Source organism: Myxocyprinus asiaticus, chromosome 5 (assembly GCF_019703515.2).
Source record: "Myxocyprinus asiaticus isolate MX2 ecotype Aquarium Trade chromosome 5, UBuf_Myxa_2, whole genome shotgun sequence".
Taxonomy (NCBI): Eukaryota; Metazoa; Chordata; class Actinopteri; order Cypriniformes; family Catostomidae; genus Myxocyprinus; species Myxocyprinus asiaticus.
The window spans coordinates 13,663,361-13,684,127 of NC_059348.1; the positions used below are offsets into that span (position 1 = coordinate 13,663,361).

A 20,767-nucleotide genomic window follows, 5' to 3' on the forward strand; every position below is an offset into this window, starting at 1 on the left:
CATTTATGTTATTCCATAGTTTTGATGACTTTACTATTATTCTAAAATGTGAAGAAAATTATAATAAAGAATAAGTGTTTCAAAACTTTTGACCAGTATGTGTGTGTGTGTGTGATATATATATATATATATATATATATATATATATATATATATATATATATATATATATATATATATATATATATTATATACAGTATATATAATTCTATATAACATATATATATATATATATATATATATATATATATATATATATATATACAGTATATTATATATATCATATACAGTATATGTATATTTACAGTGTATATATAATTCTATATAACATATATATCTCCATTTGGGCCATTCTCATTTGAAAAAACTATTCATGAATAAAAAATGAAATTTTTTTTAACTATGCAAAAAAACGTTTCTTTTAGCGGTAGGGCTTAGAAAATTGTGTAAACTATTGTGCAATGTGTTTCCTTGTTACCCTTGTATACTTTTGAAAATTGCATAATCTTGTTTTTTCTCTGCCTTATTGCAAACCTCTTTCAACTATTGTCTTATATTGGATCAGAATTAAGGTGTAGCTGCTCGCAGTGTTCAAATCAAATGGATCTAAATGCTAAAAGTCCAAGCCAAATAATGCAGATCTCTGAAATGCTGAAACATGTGAATGAAGTGACAGAGTGGAGAGGACACTGCCTGGAAAGAAAAGCCTTTTTTTCCTCCCTCTTTCTGCCCCCCGGTCACTTAAACCCGCCCCCTGTTTCAATAGCAGGACCTGCACTATAAATGCTGTCTTTTGGCAGAGAAACGTTGCAAGTGCCCACACAAACTTAGACCCACACAAACAGCTGAGAGTGGCCAGAACTGCCAGTCATGAAGGAATTCAAGAGCAAGGCGTTCTGGAGGGCCGTTTTGGCCGAGCTGGTGGGTATGACCCTCTTCATCTTCCTGAGCATCACAGCTGCGGTCGGAAACTCCAACAATGACAGACCAGATCAGGAGGTCAAGGTGGCACTTGCGTTTGGGCTGTCCATTGCCACTCTCGCACAGAGTCTCGGGCACATCAGTGGAGCCCATTTAAACCCGGCTGTGACCCTGGGCTTGCTGACCAGCTGTCAGATCAGTTTGCTGAAGGCAGTCATGTACATCGTTGCCCAGATGTTGGGTGCAGCACTGGCGAGTGGTATTGTGTATGGTGTCACAAAAGGAGATGTCCTGGGGCTTAATTCAGTGAGTAACCTGCTCTTTGGTATATTTGCTAAGTCACCTTTCTCCTTCCTGTTCTGTTTAACTGCAAGAGCTTCTTAGTTCCAATACAAATTTCTTAAATGCAGTAAAATTCAGTTTACAATCTTACTTTACATAAAATTGGAGTTCTAATGAATTAATATCCTAACTGGAATGAGATAAAAATGTATGTCTATGCATGAAATTGATTATTTGTTAAATCTTTTCTAATTTATTTAACTTTAAGGAAAGAAAGACTTTAAATTTAAATTAACTATTCCAGGGATTTCACTTTGTTCAAGTGCAATCAAGATGCATTGTGTAGTTGACATACATGGACTATTTGTACTTTTAAAGATTAATTGTCACACATTTTGAAATGAACTATTGAAAAATCTCAAAGTTGTTTTAAAATAGTGAAAAACTTACCAGTTACAGGACTTAATATAAACAGACTTTCCATTATACAGTCATATACATTTTAACCTAAAATCTTGATGTTAACATGGACATGCTATACGCAACCACCCATTTCCAAACATACTGTAAAATAAAAAGCTTAAAAACAAATGAAATATAGTATGGATAATCATATTTTTATATGGCAATCCACGGTAAAACAGAGTAACACAATATGTCAGAGTCAGTGTGAATGGGCGTGTTAAGCAGTGGCTGATGATAAACTTATATCTTTCACGTTCAGAGGCAGCGTTCCCTCCAGTGATTATACCTTCTTTAGCAAGAGGCTTAACATTCAGGAAGGTGTAATGCACTTGTTTACATTGGCAGTAAACAGAGTCATGTGATGTTGTTTATGCTCAGTGCTGCCCTCAGACCCTAGAACACTTCATTTAATTTCTTCACATCCGAATGAAAAAAATAGTTTAATTAATAAAAAAATAAAAAAAAATATTATTCTGATTGTAAGCTTTACAATACTTATAATAAGAAAAACAGATTAGTATTGCTTGGCCTATTTTTAAAGAAGTCCAATAATAAAATGTCTTTCTTAATTTTCATTGTTATATATATATATATTAATATTATTATTTTGCTTTGTGTTGTTTTTGTTTTGTTTTGTTTTGCTTTGTTTTGTGTTGTTTTTGTTTTGTTTTGTTTTGTTTTGTTTTGTTTTGTTTTGTTTTGTTTTGTGTTGTTTTTGTTTTGTTTTGTTTTGTTTTGTTTTTTATTGTTCTAGATCAACAGGGATATTTCAGCCGGTCAAGGTGTTGGCATTGAACTCCTTGCTACCTTCCAGCTAGTGTTATGTGTCATAGCAACCACAGATAAAAGAAGGCGGGACGTGACAGGCTCTGCCCCTTTGGCCATCGGCCTCAGTGTTTGTCTGGGCCATTTGACAGCCGTGAGTAATCAGCATTCAAACCTTCCCCTGTAGCCCAGCTATTGCTTTTTTGCATGAAAATTTTTGTAATTGTTTTAAATATTGCCAGGGTTATAATATGCATATATGACGCATACTATTGAAATAGAGCAATATATAGCTATGCAAATTAGTTTCTGCTTTATTTAACAGGAAAAAAAATCTAAGAAGAAACAAAGAACCAATTCAATAATGTCTGCATTATTATTTAAATTTGTTGGAAGAAAGGCAGCTAATTTCTCATCTATGATCCTGCAAGCATTCTCATAATTCTCTTTTCCATCTCTCTGTGTTTGTAGATCAGTTTCACTGGATGTGGGATCAATCCTGCTCGATCTTTCGGCCCAGCAGTGATACTCAGAGATTTTACCAACCACTGGGTAAAAATCAATTCCATTTCTGTTTTCCTATTTCCGGATCAAAATGACATCTGGAGAGACCAGTGAATACACCCAGTATTACGCATGTGTTCATTGTATGCTATTCAGGATCTATAATTATGTCAGCTAATGTTCAACTAATCAACTAATGTTGAACGTTTACAGTTAATAAGTAACAAACATATTGTTTTAGATGAATGCTCAGTAGCAAATTGTATCACATGGCCAGACTTTTGACTATCGGCATCAGGTCTGGTGTACAACACAGCTTATTCTTGCCAAGAACTGCCCACTTAGACAGTCTGACTGACATGTACTAAACCAACCACAGTTTGTTTTGTTTTGTTTTTACAAGCTGTTTAAGAGCAAGTTTGTCTGAAATAGATTATACCGCAATAATAGACTGGCATGGAGAAAATGAATTCAATAATTTTGCGGTAGTCCTCGTGAACGGTTGTACGGAAAACACTAAAATACCAGATATCAGAAAGTGTGATTTTGAGAGACTTTGTGATTAGAATTTCTATCCATTCAAAAATAATAAGTACTGACTATTCACAGACATAAATACAAAACTTTTGAAGAACTTTTGAAGATTGTTCAGCTCTTTAATGAAAGATCTAGGCAATAATTATTATTTGTATATCATTTTCAGGTCTACTGGGTAGGCCCTATGTGCGGTGGTGTGGCCGCTGCGCTGGTCTATGATTTCCTACTGTACCCTAATCTGGACGACTTCCATGACCGCGTGAGAGTGCTGGTGTCTGGCCCCACTGCAGACTGTGATGTCAACGGAACTGACGACCCCCCTGCTGTAGAGATGTCATCAAAGTGATGCAACACTCGACATATTTAGTGTATGATACTCTTCAAGACTCTTCACAAAATATCTGTAAATATATATTTTTACCAACAGGGGAATAGCATTGTTTTAAAATGTACTACACGACAGAGTTTTTTAAAATGCAAATGTAAAGCCATCTATTTAGTTGTTTAAATGAACATTTGGCATTTTGTCTTAATTCATTTGTGCTTTTTATAATTTTTTTAGACTATCATTTAGTGAATCAGTATGTACCTCAGGAAAATTCAAAAATGTTTTCAAAAATCTCACATATCAGTATTCAAAATGTAGTCACTTTTTTGTAAGCATTTTAAATGAAAGTTTGTTTTAAGTCATTTTGTATTGTATTATGTGTACACTATGATATTGTTTTCTCCACTTTTGTAAGTAAACTTCAGGATGTTATATCTTACATTTTGCAAGTTTATTGTCTTTTTTTCTCTTAAAGGCTGCAGTCATTTTCTTCAACACAACAAATCAACAGCTCTTTCTTTTTACTCATCCTACACTTTGAATTGCTAATATATGCTCGGATATTAGGGTTTAAACATGACTGCTAACCATTATCATTACTTGTTCTTTTGAATCAGTTTTTCTTTGAGTTTTCTATCTGACTGTCTAGTTTATCTTCAGTTTTCATTATAGTTGGTGCTTTGATTGACACATAGTAATAGTCTTGCTATACACTGTCAGAAAAAATTGCAAAAATTTTACCTTTAGGGGTACAACAGTTTGTCACTGGGGCAGTACAAGGTACACCCACTGTACCCTTTATATGTTAATCGGAACATATCCGTACCTTAACTGTCCTGAAAGGGTACATATTAGTAACCCAAGTGTCTTATCTGTCCCTAAAAGGTACATATTAGTACCTTAAGGTACAAAGAAGGTATAGTGGGTGTACTTTCGAGTGTACTGCCCCAGTAACAAGCTGTTGTACCTGTAAAGGTAATATTTTTGCAAAAAAAAATTCTGACAGTGTAGAGGTTTTTTTTTTTTTTTAAGTAGAATAGGTGTAATTGGGCTACTGGTGACCCACAATCACATTTTGGCTCTTTCCTTTGCCTAGACAATTACAACAAAAGGTGAAGTGAAGTATTATTATACTTCATGTTTCTGAAATGCTCTTTTTCTAGCTTAAGGCCAATTAAAGAGCATTATAGTAATGCCATTTTAATGCTTGTGATAGTGTTCCTAGAGAGCATTGATTGGTTTAGATGGTACTTTGCACTTCCCTATATAAACAAGTTTTACTACATCCTGAATGGCGTGCTCCCTTGAAAGACATCCGTAACACGGATGCTAGAATGCTATGCTACAAACATAGACATACCGCTAGATAAGTGAGGCATTACACAACTGAAAAATGTTATATACAGTAATATACATATGTGCAACATTTCATTGTTGCAACATTTCAATAACACAGAACAAAAACTTCCCTAAATCTTCAACCGTGTTATTTTGCTGCCACTGGTTCTTCCTGCAGGAAATGTAGCTTTTAATCATGTTATGTAATCTGATTTGCGTTTATGAATTCTTTATCGTACCAACATTTTGTTTTCAAACAATAACAAAGAGACTTGCTTCATGCTTGTGATACAAGAGTCTGAACGATTTCAGTTAAAAAATGTCAATTGTATATTAATTCTTATTTTTATTATTAACTGGAAAGTATGGCAGTGTCATCATGCGGCTTGTTGAGGAGAGGTGTGCCATCACTGATTAAAGCAGTTGTACTGCATGTAAGCAGTAAGAAACACCTAGCAACCACCTAGAATACTAAAGCAACCACCTATCAGTGCACTAGCAACCACCCAGAGCAGCCAAGCAACGAGAAAGCACCACTCACATTTTTTAGGGAAAATGTAAAAATCTAAGGCATTTAGCTCTTAGACAGATGTTCTTGTCCAGAGAGATGTACAAATTTGCTTTTGCTTTGCATATGTGTTGCTGTCAAGCTGTGCAACTATCCTATACAAAGACCAGAATCGGTGGAAATTCTTAAGCAACTTACAGTACATTGTAAGATTCAGTTCACCTAAATTTACTTGAAGTTAAGTGTCTTGATAAAGGATAGTGATAGTTCCTAAATTACATATTGTTGGGTTTGAAGTTACACTTTTTTTACCAGCCCTGATCTTTAAACACAAGGCTACAGAATTACTTGAATCTTCAACTGCAATCCATAATCAGCTAAATCTAGGGATGGGACGATATGGTTACCTTATCATTTGGTTCAATATATGATATGAGGTTCACGGTTCGATATTATCTCGATTCGATATGATAATACTTAAATGACAAAGTATGGCAGAAAATTGTGTTTCCTTTTTTTTAAATGTTTGTGCAAAATGCACATTATAATTTCTCATCAAAATAAAGTTCTTTAATACACAATATAAATCTTCAACATTTAAATAATAAGAGTTTCTCATATACCTCTCACTCTTAAAAAAGATCACAAACAAATAAGCCTTCAAAATAGTGGACTACATTTAGACTGATTAGGTGCATAACAAGAAATAGAACTGAACAGAACCTGTCCTGATAAAGGATGTGAAAAGATTTTTTAATAATTAATTTGTCTTGATTATAATAATCACATTTTAACTTTTTGCTAATATTAAATATATAAAAATTCTACATTCTATCAATTAATATGAACCTATCTCATGAAAAGTCGTACATAATTTACGAGGTGGCTATTTCGTGTGATGTCGCACGATTTTGTTCACATAAACTTGTATGATTTGATCACATGCAAATTCCTGGACGTCTATTGCGGAAGTAAGCGCAAGTTTCGTGCGCGAGGTGTTAAGGACATACTTATTAATATTATGCCCTTACCCAAACCCCTTATCTAAACTTAAGCGATCAGTTGTTTGTGTAAACATGATAGGAAGCTGTTTTGTGTGACAGAAGCAAGTAATTAGTTGTATTAGATGTAAATGATGTCCAGCAACGTCATTGGCTCTAGTGAAAGTCATGGGAATTAAAACGGGTGCAGTCACACGACATCATATGAATTAGCCAAATTTAGAAGTCGTTTGAATCCTGATGATTTTGCCGTGAGAGAGTGTTGGTAATAACATTAAGTTTACATTCATTTTTATAACAAGTGTTACAATGGTACTGTCAATTTAAGAGTTTAACGTGCATCTCACAGACTCGCACAGGTGTTGCGGTTAATTTATTAATGGGAGAGAAGTCTCTTTTTTTTTCTATTTGTAGTTACAATTAATATTTTTACTTTTTTATCTGACTGAAAAGAACAGAAAGTTTCCCTATCTGTCACTCACTCGACGTTGTGTCGATGTAGTGACACTAGGGGTCACTCTTGGGAGCCCGAGACAACTCTGGTCTTTGATAAAAAGCCAATGAAAATTGGCGAGTGGTATTTGCATGCCACTCCCCCGGACATACAGGTATAAAAGGAGCTGGTATGCAACCACTCATTCAGATTTTCTCATCGGAGCCGAACGGTCATGCTCACTGAGCTGAATTCCCACGACTGTTCATTCACCTCTGCTTTTTTTCAGCGGCTTCTCCCCCCTCTGCACTGGTGCACTGCAGAGAATGCCCCTGGGCGCTTCGGCAGAAATAAAAGAGTATATTTCTCTAAAAGAGTATATTTCTCTAAAAGAGCGGCACACACGGAACGTCTTTTTAAAGAAGCGTCTTTCTAAAGATGCTTTTCCGATTGTGTGTTATTCCTGGTTGTGCTCATTATCTCTCGCCTTCTGACGGTCACGATCACTGTCTTTTGTGTCTGGGCACTGCTCACGCGGAGATAGCGTTCATGGATGGTCATGTTCTCATTGCGAGGACATGTCCATGGCAACGTTGCGGTCGCGGCTCACCTTCGTAAGAAAGCAAGCCACCCCAGAGGCTCCCCGCCTCGGTCCTTTTACCCATGGGTATGAGGCCAGTGCGGCTAGCACTGGGGGCAATTTGGGGACCCCAATGGGACCGTCTCCACCAGGTATCCCCCCGCGGACCTCCCATTCCCCAGCACGCTCGTCTGCCCTGATCAGGCTTCCGGATGAGTCTGCCAGCTCATCTCACGGCGAGTTCGACCTCTTATTCAGAGCCCGCGAAAGTGATGAGCTCTCAAGCGCAGCATCGGAGAGCGGGCTCGTCCAGTCGGAAGCCTCAGCTGAGCTCCTCCCTTCGGGGACAACTGCCCAGTCACAGGCTGACGCAGAGATGATGACATGCTTTCCCGGGCAGCTGGCTAGAGTGGAACCCTCTGCTCTTCCCTGAGCCCTCACGGCTTGGTGATTGGTTCCTGGGCTCGTGGCGCCGCTCAAAGCCACGCCCCGCCCCCATTCCTTTCTTCCCAGAAGTGCATGAAGAGCTGACAAGGTCGTGGGAGGCACTTTTTTTTACTGTCCCGATCTTTTCAGCTTCCCCGCCCTCACTACCCTCAATGGTGGGGCGGCCAAGGGCTATTCGGCAATCCCCCGGTGGATAAAGGCGCTCGCGGTGCACCTATACCCGCAGAGCACCACCACCTGGCGTGGGTGCCCAAAGCCCCCATCCAAGGCCTGTAGGTTTACGTCGTCTCTGACGGCCAAGGCCTACGGTGCCGCTGGACAAGCCGCCTCCACCCTGCATGCCATGGCTAACCTGTAAGTCCACCAAGGCGCTAAAGGAAATGCACAAGGGTAGTTCTGCCCCGGGATTGATGCAGGAACTGCGCTCGGCAACCAACCTCGCTCTCTGAGCGACGGAGGTCAAGGCGCGGTCTCTCAGGCGGACCATGACCACACTAGTGGTCCAGGAGCGCCACCTTTGGCTCAACCTGGTCGAGATGGGCGAGGCCGACAAGACACGGTTCCTTGCTGCCCCATTTCTCTTTAGGCGAGGTGTGGTCTCCGCTGTGTCTTCCCCTTGGAAGGGACACCCCCCGACTAGACCTGGTGGCCCAGTCGGATAATCCCCCTTCTTTTTTAGGGAGTGGAAAAAAAGAAGGGGAAAAGAGGCCATGACTGGGTTAAGCCAGTCTCTATCTTTTGGGTAGTCGACTTGTCCACAAAAAGGGCCGTTCGACACTCATAACTATGTTGGGGGAGGTTACGTGTCAACCTGGTGTGCTGGCTATGAGGCACACAGTAGTCTGCCCACCACACACCACCAGTTCACGTAACACAGTTCAGCCAATTGTGGCATTTCGTATAGGAACCCCTAGTGTCACTACATCAACACAACGTCGAGTGAGTGACAGATAGGGAACGTCATGGTTACTCGTGTAACCTCCGTTCCCTGATGGAGGGAACGAGAATTTGTGTCCCTCCTGCCACAACGCTGAACTACCTGCTGAAATGGCCGGACCTTATATCGGCTCCTCAGCATAAAACCTGAATGAGTGGTTGCATACCAGCTCCTTTTATACCCGTATGTCCGGGGGTGTGGCATGCAAATACCACTCGCCAATTTTCATTGGCCTTTTATCAAAGACCAGAGGTGTCTCGGGCTCCCAAGAGTGACCCCTAGTGTCACTACATCGACACAATGTCTCGTTCCCTCCATCAGGGAACAGAGGTTACACAAGTAACCATGACGATATTAAAAGACACATTATTCAATAAAAGTGGAGTGCATGTATCTGATGGATACATATTACATGGAAGAAATGGTCCATTTATATATCAAGCACTTTTCAACAAAACAATTTGTACAACAAATACGATTTTCCAGGTATTCCAGTACTTTTATTTATAAGCACAGTAGGGGTAAAATTAAGTGATAGAGAGATTATGATGTTTGACAGGCCATTTCATTTATGATCAAATGGACAGAAAACAATGTTGAAAATTTCTAAATACTGAGTTTTGTCTCACTATGGTTCATCATTTTTTTGGTTTGTGATATATCGAAATTCTATATATCGTCCCATCCCTAGCTAAATCAGGTATAAAATAATCTGTTTAATGAGCCACCAAAGGAGCTCACGGTTTAAACGTTTTATCATAATGACTTCTAAAGCATCTAAAATTATATTATCATTCCTTAAATTAACGTTATAATTAACTTCTCCACTTTGAAAGTAGAGCACTTTGTACTCTGATTAGAGCCGTATTTCAGAACCAATACAATGAAGAGAGAAGAGAAGAATACAAATATCTGAGCAATTCTGTTCACAACAAACTGACCTTTTCGAGCCAACCATAATCAAGTGAACAGCAAATGTCAGTCAGATCTTTTCTTCCTCCGCAAAACACAAATATGTCCACCAGTTTAATAAAGTCAATTCTGACCTTCAACCCAACAGCTTGGCTTTGCTTGTACATTTTAAATAACAGAAATTATAGCTAGTTGAAGAGAATGTGAGTGGTGCTTGAATGTGCAAATCTCACCACCAAGATGCTTTTGAATTATGGGTGATTGCCAGGGAGTTGCTGTGTGGTTGCCAGAGGTAGGTTGTAACAAAGTACAAATTCTTCGTAACTGTATTTAAGGACAGTTTTTGAATATTTTTACTTTAATTCACTACATTTTCAAGAGAAAATTAATACTTTTATTGTGATAAAAGTCCAGCAGCACCGTAGGCCTTAGCCACTAGTGACGACATAAGCCTACAGGCCCTGGACGAGAGCCTCGGACGGTTCCGCCAGGTGGCGGTGCTCTGCGGGCACAAGTGCACCGTGACAGCCTGATACACCTGGGGAATCGCCGAGTATCCCTTGGCCGCCCCACCATCGAGGGTAGTGAGGAGGAGTCCGCAGACCGGGTCTGGGCAGTAAAAGGTGCCCGCCACGATCGTGTGAGCTCATCATGCACCTCCGGGAAGAAAGGTACTGGGGCAGGGCATGGCTGTGAGCGGCACTCTGGGCCCAGGAACCAATCGTTGAACTGCGAGGGTTCAGGGGGTAGTGGAGGATTCCACTACAGCCCGACACTCACAACCGTCTGGGCAAGCATGGCTGCCAGTTCTGTGTCAGCCTGCGACTGGGCTACCACACCCGAGGGTGGGAGCCCAGTCGAGTCCTCCACGCTGGACTGGACGAACCTGCTCTAAGATGCTGCTATTGATAACTGGTCCTCTTCGTGAGCTCCGAATGAGATCGCGAACTCACCCTGAGACGAGCCCACAGTCTCATCCCAGAACCTGACCGGGGCACAGGAGCGTGCTGGGGAGTGGGAGGTCCGCGGGGGGTTTCCCGGCGGAGAAGCTCCCATTGAGGTCCCCAAATTGCCCCCAATGCTACCCGTCTCTGCCACCTACCCGTAGGTAGAAGGACCGAGGTGGGGAGCCACTGGGATTGCTTCCCTCTGACGAAAGAAAGCTGCGACCGCAACGTTGCCATGGTCATGTTCTCACAATGAGGACACGAACCATCCATGAAAGATGTCTCCACGTGGAAACACCTAAGCGGAGAGATAGCGACTGCAACCAGGAATAATACACAAACGAAAAGGCATTTTGAAAAAGACGCTTTCGTAAGTGCCACTCTTTTAGTAGAAAATATACTCTTTATGAGGAAAGAATATACTCTTTTAGCTGCTGAAGCACCCAGGGGCGTTCTCTGCACAACGCCGGTGCAAGAAGGGGAGAAACCGCTGTAATGTGCCGTAAATACAACAGCTTCACTCGATATAGAGGTGAATGGATCGGCAGAGTAATTTAGCTCACTGAACACAACCGCTCGGCTCCGAAGAAAAAATATGAATGAGTGGTTGCAAGCCAGCTCTTTTTATACCCATATGTCCGGGGGAGTGGCATGCAAATTCCACTCGCCAATTCCCATTGGCCTTTTCTCAAAGATCAGAGGTGTTTGGGGTTCCCAAGGGCGACCCCTAGTGTCACTACATCGACACAATGTCGAGTGAGTGACGGAAGGGGAACTGTTCATATCATGGTTGATAAGGCATTCTAAGTGGGTTTTAGTGGGTCTGTTCCAAAATCTAGTGAGCGTCCTCCAGAGGCAGCATTTTTAGGCATTATAGGCACTCTCTCAATGTGAAGACTGTTCCAAAATGTAGGTATCTTTATTATGCTGCCTCTTAAGATATCTCATTTTGGCCAGATTCTAAGGTAGTATCGTATGTATCCTTCCCCAGGCAGGCGATCCCAGAATGCACCGTGATGAGCTTGGTGGAAAAATAAATCCAAGATGGCGGACGAAGCAAGAGAAATTTAGTTCCCTATCTGTCACTCACTCGACGTTGTGTCGATGTAGTGACACTAGGGGTCACTCTTTGGGAGCCCGAGACACCTCTGGTCTTTGATAAAAGGCCAATGAAAATTGGCGAGTGGTATTTGCATGCCACTCCCCCGGACATACGGGTATAAAAGGAGCTGGTATGCAACCACTCATTCAGATTTTCTCTTCAGGGCTATGTGCCCAAGGTTCCCACCACCCCTATTAGGAACCAGGTGGTGAACCTGCAAGCGCTGCCCCAGGAGGAGGCAGACCCAGCCCTGTCATCGCTGTGTCCGGTGCGCACTTTACGCATCTATTTGGATCGCACGCAGAGCTTTAGAACCTTTGAGCAGCTCTTTGACTGCTTTGGTGCACAGTGGAAAGGAAGCGCTGCCTCCAAGCAGAGGATCGCCCACTGGCTCACTGACGCCATAACTATGGCATATGTCCCCCAGGACATTCCGCCCTCGGTCGGGCTACGAGCCCATTCTACCAGGGGTGTAGCGGCTTCCTGGGCCCTGGCCAGGGGTGCCTCTCTAACAGACATTTGCAGAGCAGCGGGCTGGGCAACACCCAACACCTTTGCAAGGTTCTACAACCTCCGGGTGGAACCTGTTTCGTCCCAGGTAGTGGCACGCAACACAAGCGGATAAGCCCGGGATAGCTGGCCAGGTGTATTGCTTGCACATAGCGCTTTCCACCTCCTTTTGAGCTGAAGACGTGCGCCATTAATTCCCAGTAGTGTTCACAAGTTTGTTCCCTGGTCGACTTCCTCCGAGCCCTGTGGCAGTCGAGTTTTCGGAGAGATTCGCTGCTGGCCCAGTACACGTGCTAACTAAGAGTCCTGTTCTGGGGTAGGTACTCCACATGTGGCGGTTCCCTGTAAGGCTAACCCCATGCGATATATATCTTCCGCTAATTCGTTTCCCTGTTGGCAAACTGCATCTTCCTTGGGCAGAGCCCCTCTGCCCCAGTCTCCATGTTTGTAGTAACTCCTCCCCCATTGGGCAGGATCTACCTTGAAGACTCTCCACATGGTTGGAAAGACCATGTGACGTATCCTTCCACTTAAATATCTACACAATGTCTCGTTCTCTCCATCAGGGAATGGAGGTTACACAAGTAACCATGATGTTTATAAATATAAATGGAATTCATTCAATACTGAAAAGTATAATAAAAAACTGTTTAATATGACACAAAACTGACTATTTTACCCAAAATGTGTGTGTCGTGTGTATTTAGACTAAATAGAGGATTGTGTCGTTTCTCTTGTGTCACCTGTATTGAAATCAGTTGTGAATCGAGTGTCCTGTGAGCTGAACATGAGAAGCGTTATTTGAATGATGTGCGAAGCTGCCACCTATGTAGAGCATTCCAAATCTCCTATGAGGCATCATTTCAGTAAGGATGCTGCCACAGAAAGCAGTTGCCCATGTAGGCAAGAAACAGCAAGGCAGCTCACTAAGTTTTGAAATAGACCCAGTGTGTTTTTTTGCTGTTGCCAGGGTACTGGGTGGTTGCTAGGGCATTCTGGTTGGTCGCAATGTTTTACCCATCATGTTGTCCCATGTGCTGAAATCTGACTCCCTATGGTTATGGTTAGGGGTAGGAGTAGGTGTGGCTTTTAGGGATAGGGACCAATGACTCCCTACTATGGATAGGCTTAGAGGTGAGTGTAGGAACCAATCAGGTAGCGGGGAGTAAGAATCTGGTGGGGAGTCCAATTTCGGCACAACACTGGCAGACAAAAATTGTAAGTGTGATCACTAAAAAAAGCTATAGCACAAGTTTCAGTACATTAAATTATAAATATAATATCTTCAGATTTTTCTGTGACTCTTTTAGCTATAGTTACATTCTGTAATATCCTAAAATATATTGTAATATATTTGCCCATAATTTAAACAAAGAGCATCCAAATGTGACAATATGTTGGTAAAAAGGATGTGGTAAGCCTATGCCAAAAAGCATTTGGTTATTATTTCTGCCTATATGTACCATATTAGTCAGTTCTCATGTATTACAACTACTGTATGTATTCATCAAGACAAGAAAACTTGGTGCAATTATGAGGCACGCTAGGAGTGCCATTGTTAGATCTAACAATCTTGATGTGAAACATGAGTCATCAGTATGGAACAGTGTGTGATATTACACACATTTATCAAACAATGGTGTCTGAAGGGCACAGACAAATCAAATAATTCAGAGGTCACCATGAAGTTCATTTACTTAAAAGTTAATATGTAAAAAATGCTTTAGAGAAATTATTTTTCTTGGACCAAAGCATAAACACACCAACACTGATTCTAATCTTTAATGTCACGTATATTTAATATTTAATAACACAATATCAATATTATACAAATTATGTCAGTGTGTATCATCACATTGCTGATGTTGATTTTTTTAAGAGCCTATCCTAGTTTCACAGTCTTTGATATTATTTGCTTTTGCCAATGATTAACTTTCATTTTGACTCCTGTGAGAAGAGGAAAGCAAAGCTCTATGTTTAAACCTGGGAGTGATGGAAACTCACAGTCAATAAACAATAAAAACTACACATCTACAGAAATATTTAATACAGGAGAACAAGCCATCATGCACTTGTGCAAATGGTTTCTAATGATGTTTAATGGACCAGTCGCTAGAAGCCCATGGATAAAGCCTGGAAGCTTCTCTCCACCTCCTTCCTTTGTGCATCTTATCCTGTCTCGTATCCTGTTCCACACCTAAAGAATGCTGCATCTCTTTTTGCCTATTGTTCACAAGGTCATGTAGTAAGCCAGTGCTCATGAATGGGTAACCTTTTAGTAAATAAATAAATACATTTTCTACACTATATAAAACATGATTTTATTCTAAAATATCATAATGTAGAGAGGGTTTTTGGGTGCAGCTTTACTGGACCATAATGGCCTCAGACTTTTGGGCATATGGGCTGGTTTGAGTATTTCTGTAACTGCTGATCTCCTGGGTTTTTCATGCACAACATCTCTAGAATTTACTCAGAATGGTGCCAAAAACAAAAAACATCCAGTGAGGCGCAGTTCTGTGGACGGAAACGCCTTGTTGATGAGAGAGGTCAACAGAGAATGACCAGACTGGTTCGAACTGACAACTTCTACAGTAACTCAGATAATAGCTCTGTGCAATTGTGGTGAGAAGAATATCATCTCAGAATGCTAATCTGAGATGCGGGTTGGTGCTGTTTTGGCGGCATGAGGGGGACCTACACAATATTAGGCATGTTGTGGCTGTATATCAAACACAGCCCTTGACTCCTATTTGTGGCAAAGCTTTTAATCAGTTAAAAAAATTACTGGATCACAAATGCTCAACACCTGACTCTATAAAGTCTGTTGAGGTTTCATTGAGGCCATTTAATGCCAGACTTGAGGAAACACTTAAGAGAGGAAGTAGTAAATATGGAGCAGACTTGACAGCTCATTCAAACTCTTCCTGGAAGATGTGTTCAGAATGTGTTTGCAGATTGTTTTAAGTGCACTGCATGCTTTTATTTTGCACTCTTTTACTTACTTCCCAGTGAGCGCAACTAATCAGTGTGGTGATGTCAACAGCTCTGTTCCATTCACCACTGGGTTATATGTAGGCAGGGTGCGAATTACACAATGACATATAGGGGTTACTGGGGGTCTTGTTGTTGGGGTTTCTGATTTAATTATACACTTTACGTTAAGGTTATGAATATTTTTCATGCATTTGTTCATTATGTTTTATTTTAATTTATACATACAATATTGTTCATTGTTAGTTCAGTCAGGACCACTTTGGCAATAAACAATTTATTGTATGTTAGATACAATAATTTTACTTTGGCGGTATGGTTCCATTATGGGAAGGGGCGTTCTTCTCCTGCAGTTAAAGGAAGTAGAGGGAAGCTCTACAAGAACCCCCCATACTGGAACCATCAGCAAGGAAAGCATTACATCTGGCAAATTATCCAAGGAAAGGAGACTCCTGATCTGAAGAGGGGTATCTCGGAAGGTGATGCATCTGGGCTGTTTAGAAGATCTGGTCATGATGGCTGTCACCTGGAACATAAAGCAACAAACAGAAAAGTGCACAGAACTAGGCTGGCTAAAGCTATAAACCATTAACAATGGAGACTAATGCATATGGAAGGTAGCTGGGGAGGAGGTGGGTTGTTGTCAGGTGCTTGGCTAGGCTGGCAAGAATGCTGTGTTGAATATATATATAGGCCGTCCTTGATAGATGGACTACTGTTATTGGAGGAAGTAGGTCAGCTGAGTGTCAGCTGATGCTGAGCTTGTCTCTCGTGGCCTGACTGAACTAACGCTTGCACTCAATTTCATGTTAGTTCTTAATGATGTTACATTACTAATTGTTAATATTAAATTGTATTAGTGTATGTGGAAATTGACATATACCATGATTAAAAATGGTGTAAAAATATTGTTCATTCTTCATGTTAATTAATTGTGTAATGTTAATGTATACACAAGAAACAATCTTATTGTAAAGAGTTACCGATACATTTAATAAAAATGAATCAAACAATACTTCCATGGATAGACTACCTATATGTAAATATTATCATGCACTTTCTCAGCTACTCCTAAACTAACTTTTCTTCACTAAATAGTAAACAAACTGTACTCTTTGTTCTCTTTCTCTGGCTCTTGTCTTCATTGGTGATTGAAATCTCAGTACAAAAGGAAGGATTTATTTATTTGTTGCTTACAATATATCTTATTTGTATTTCAAATAAAGCGGTACAGTTTTGCTTTTGTTTTTCTTTCTACCGACCAATGATGATTCTGAGAAAACACGCCCACAGCCTATTATTGGTGCTATCCACCTTTTCCTGACTTCTCCATGGGCGGCGCCATTGTGGCAAGAGACTTCCAATCGGATGCTGTACACTTCCGCTTAGTTGTTGTTATCAGCTAGACTAACGTTACTGGTGATGGCGAGCAGCTAAGGTTCTGGATAATTATGCGCTGTTATAGGGTGTTATAACAACTACAGGTGGCTTAAAAACTACTGAAAAATGAATGTCACAACGATAAGCCCCACAAAAGCTGCCAATGCTGAAAGAGTCAGAGTCAAACCAGATTTAATAATCAGAGGTTGCATTAAACTAATACTCCATCACTTGCCTTTTTTAAAAAAAAAACATTGACAGATAATTCCAAATACTGTCCGTAATTTTGGAAGATAACAATGGTGAAAAACACTCTCTGCGTGCTGTATGTCTGTCTCTCTCTTTCACACACACACACACACACACGCACACATACAGGGCGCGTGCAGAGAGCGCTAGAGTCCAGTAACTTTACCATGTACTGTAAATGTGTGTGATTGTGTACTTATCTATTCAGGGGTTGCCATCGAAACCGAATGTCCACACGCGGCCTTTAGTGAGAAAGGGATTTACGTTAAGTAAACACAGACTGTTCACTCGTTTTGACTGTTGTTAGTGATATTTCAGTGCTTGGTAATGGGAATAAGCTGTGAAGCGGAAGTCTGTAGCATCCGCATTGGATGAACACACTAAGCATAATGGGTAATTTTGCTGCCTGTGAAAAAGGTGGATAGTAACGAACGCAACTTCCAAGTGTGTCTGATTGACAGGTAAAACTCAAACTTTTATTTCAGTTTCGTTGTTAGATTTGTGGTTATTTTCCATAATAAAACAGCTTACTTCATACATTCGAATCATCAGCATTAAGTCAAAAAGGGGAACATTTATCATTCAACTGAACTGTACACAAGCATTTTAGATACCCCCCCCACCACCACCACCACCACCTCTCTGTAGGTCTAGGACACCTTCCAGGTGGACATGAGTTTTCTATTCCACCAATTCTTTCTTATTTATGTGAAATGGGAATATAAATGTCAAGCCTTTATACTAACTACGAAAACGTATGCCAGATAGATTTGTTTGTAGTCTGATCTGATTAACTCAATCACACAATGCTGTATGTGTGTCTTTATTTTGTGCATTATATTCCCAACATATTCCTTGCACCATGTGTGAAATAAATTCTGTTCAACCTCAGCTTGAAGTTTAAGAGCTGGACCACTGGAATTGCAAAAAAAGTATGACTCTTTGCAAACAGGTTTTCCAAACACTGCCCTTTGTTTTCTATTGGTCTGACAAACAAATAGTCCAAGTTCGATAGACCAAACTCACACCATTGGGCAGATAAAGTGGAACCAAGTGGAATCTGAATGAATTTTTTTTTTACTTCCAAAACATTAGTTGTTCCTTTGATAAAAACGATTATTGTTGGGGGAAAATTGTTTTTGTCTTAATCTAAATTTAGGTCAAACGCCCATTTCACATCGCAAGCGTGATCGGCGAATAAGTGGAACGTATATTTTTTTTGCCGCCCCTGTTAACAGGTTACACCATTCACATCAGAAGCGTCAGCAGCGCGTCAGAGCATAGCGTGAGCGTCACAGGAGCTTCATTGCAGTGGGTGTTTCAGCTCTGAATCTAATTTTGCAACGCTGCTCATGCTCAATTAAAATGACCGTGCACTGTTGATGGATAAAATGAATGTGATTTGACACAAAAAAATACACAGTGCACAGAATAAGCATATATTAGTAGTCTAGTGTGTCTTTGTACTGTATGAATTAGAGCACATCTGAAAAACAAATTAAAAGAAAAAAAGAAATTCCAGGAGATTTAACCATTTAAACCAATTTTAAATATTTTAATTATAGATCTTAATCAGAAGTAAGGTTTATCATTTAAAACTACAGTAAACTACAACTTATGAGCCTGAAAATATGAGACAAAATGCTCTGGAACTTTGCGGTTCCCATTATACAGTGGATTATGGTGGGAACCCTGGCCAAAACCTTCATCTTCGGCTCCCCTGTCTCAAAGCCTTCCACGGCCCCTGTCTCCAAGTTGTATGATCTGCCGCTGATGTCGGTGCGTAGGTCCATGAAGACTCTACTTCAAAAATTGTCTGTGCCCACGGTCAACGAGCCAGCGCCCACGCCTGCCACGGCCAACGAGTTGCCAGCCTTGTCCGTCCCAGAGCCAGCATTGGTCTTTTATGTACTATTAAATATAGAACAGGTCTATAGGCTTCAGCAATACCCAGTCACAGCTGAGTTTGCTTCCACTTGTAAACACATGTACGTGACAGACCATGACATTGGTAAATTCAGAATTTGTGTTCAACAATGGATGATTGTGGAGGTGGAGAAGCACAAAGTGCTCTATTATTTACATTTTAGATGCAAATGTGGTCCTCCTCATGTAAATAAGATTTCACAACTATCAAGTTTGTAATACTTATCAATGACCCACTCCTGATAACCATTTTATAAGTCATGGTCTTTATTCAAATAAATACTCACCGTAGTAACATAGAAATCACAGTATTTTTATGTATAGAGCCACTGCTGTGATGCTTCTTTAAAAATAGCAAAAATGGAGGTTACAGTGAGGCACTTACAATGGAAGTGAATGAAGCCAATTTTTGGAGGTTTTAAAGGCAGAAATGTGAAGCATATAATTTATAAAAGCACTTACATTATTTGTTCTGTTAAAACGTGTGAATTATTTGAGCTGTGAGGTTGTTTAATTGTCGTTTTTAAAGTCATTTAAGGGTATATAGGTTTACGGCACTTTATCGTCATGGCAGCAAAGTTGTAAAATTGGCTATAACTCTACACAGAAGAGGTTAGTAAGTGGTTTAATCACACTAAAATCATTTTAACACATATTTTTTATGTCTTATGGCTATACTTTTGAAACAGTGAGTATTTTAACATTTACGGATTAGCCCCATTCATTTCCATTGTAAGTGCCTCACTATAATCCGGATTTTTGCTTTTAATTTAAAGAAAAGGCTGGATAAGTAGAAATAACTTTTTGTGTTAATCAACATTTTGCCACAGATGCTAATGATTGAGCTTAACTTCCCGGAATATTCCTTTAAGTATCAAACTCAGACATGCAATCCACCTCTCTATGGCTCAATTGTGACAGCTGTCTGTTTGAAATATTACCAAATAAATTACAACCAAACGTGTCCTCGTTACTGACTCATTAACCGACAAACAGACAGAAATGTTATTAATAATAAAAAATAAAAAAATGCTTGTAAGACTGAAATACTGGAATCTACTTTCAAGCATGCAATGCACTGTTTCCCACAAGTTATGCCACCTGTAGCCACATTAAAAACCCTGTGTTGATGCACCTTTTCAAAAATATAGATATATTTTAGGGGGCTGAAATGACTGGTCCCCCTCAAAAAAAAAAAAAATTGTGTGCATGACGCCCCTGATCAGAATCTTCATCTAACAATCTCTGGGAAATCTAGATTGCAAAGGACATCAAGTTTCTTTGTCAGCTTTTCCTACCATCTGAACTGAGTCTCTTAACAGTGACTAGATTTGTTTTTTTTTTTTTACTTTTTCAGGTCTATTGAGTTGGTTCTTTTGTGGTAGTGCTGGTGGTGGAGTCGTCTCTTTATCCTGTCTCCCGGTTTTCCTGGTCGACTCAAAGTCTGTTGTGGCACAAACATTTCAGACACTAAGACACAGCCTTTGTTTGAGTGTGCACATGGAACTCAATGGGGCGAACAATGATAAAGAAAAATATTGCTGAGGAAATATGACGTAACATGGCACGTGCAGCTTGTACTTGAGTTTGCAGTTTTAGCTCGCCTACCAGGAGGTGCAGATCAGATGCAGGCCTTTGCATACAACTCAAAAGACAATAACTGCCACCAGCGCAGCTGCTGTTCAAGCCAAACTAAACTCA

General features: G+C 40.3%; 1 protein-coding gene across 1 annotated transcript; it reads left to right on the top strand.

Annotated features, from left to right (window-relative positions):
- The first annotated feature begins 793 nt into the window (after positions 1-793).
- Positions 794-4,241, top strand: LOC127440964 (aquaporin FA-CHIP-like). The gene is made up of 4 exons (XM_051698059.1): positions 794-1,227; positions 2,423-2,587; positions 2,905-2,985; positions 3,641-4,241. The coding sequence occupies exons 1-4, from the start codon at positions 871-873 to the stop codon at positions 3,818-3,820; spliced, it is 783 nt and encodes a 260-aa protein (XP_051554019.1). The 5' UTR covers positions 794-870; the 3' UTR covers positions 3,821-4,241.
- Positions 4,242-20,767: the final 16,526 nt, after the last annotated feature.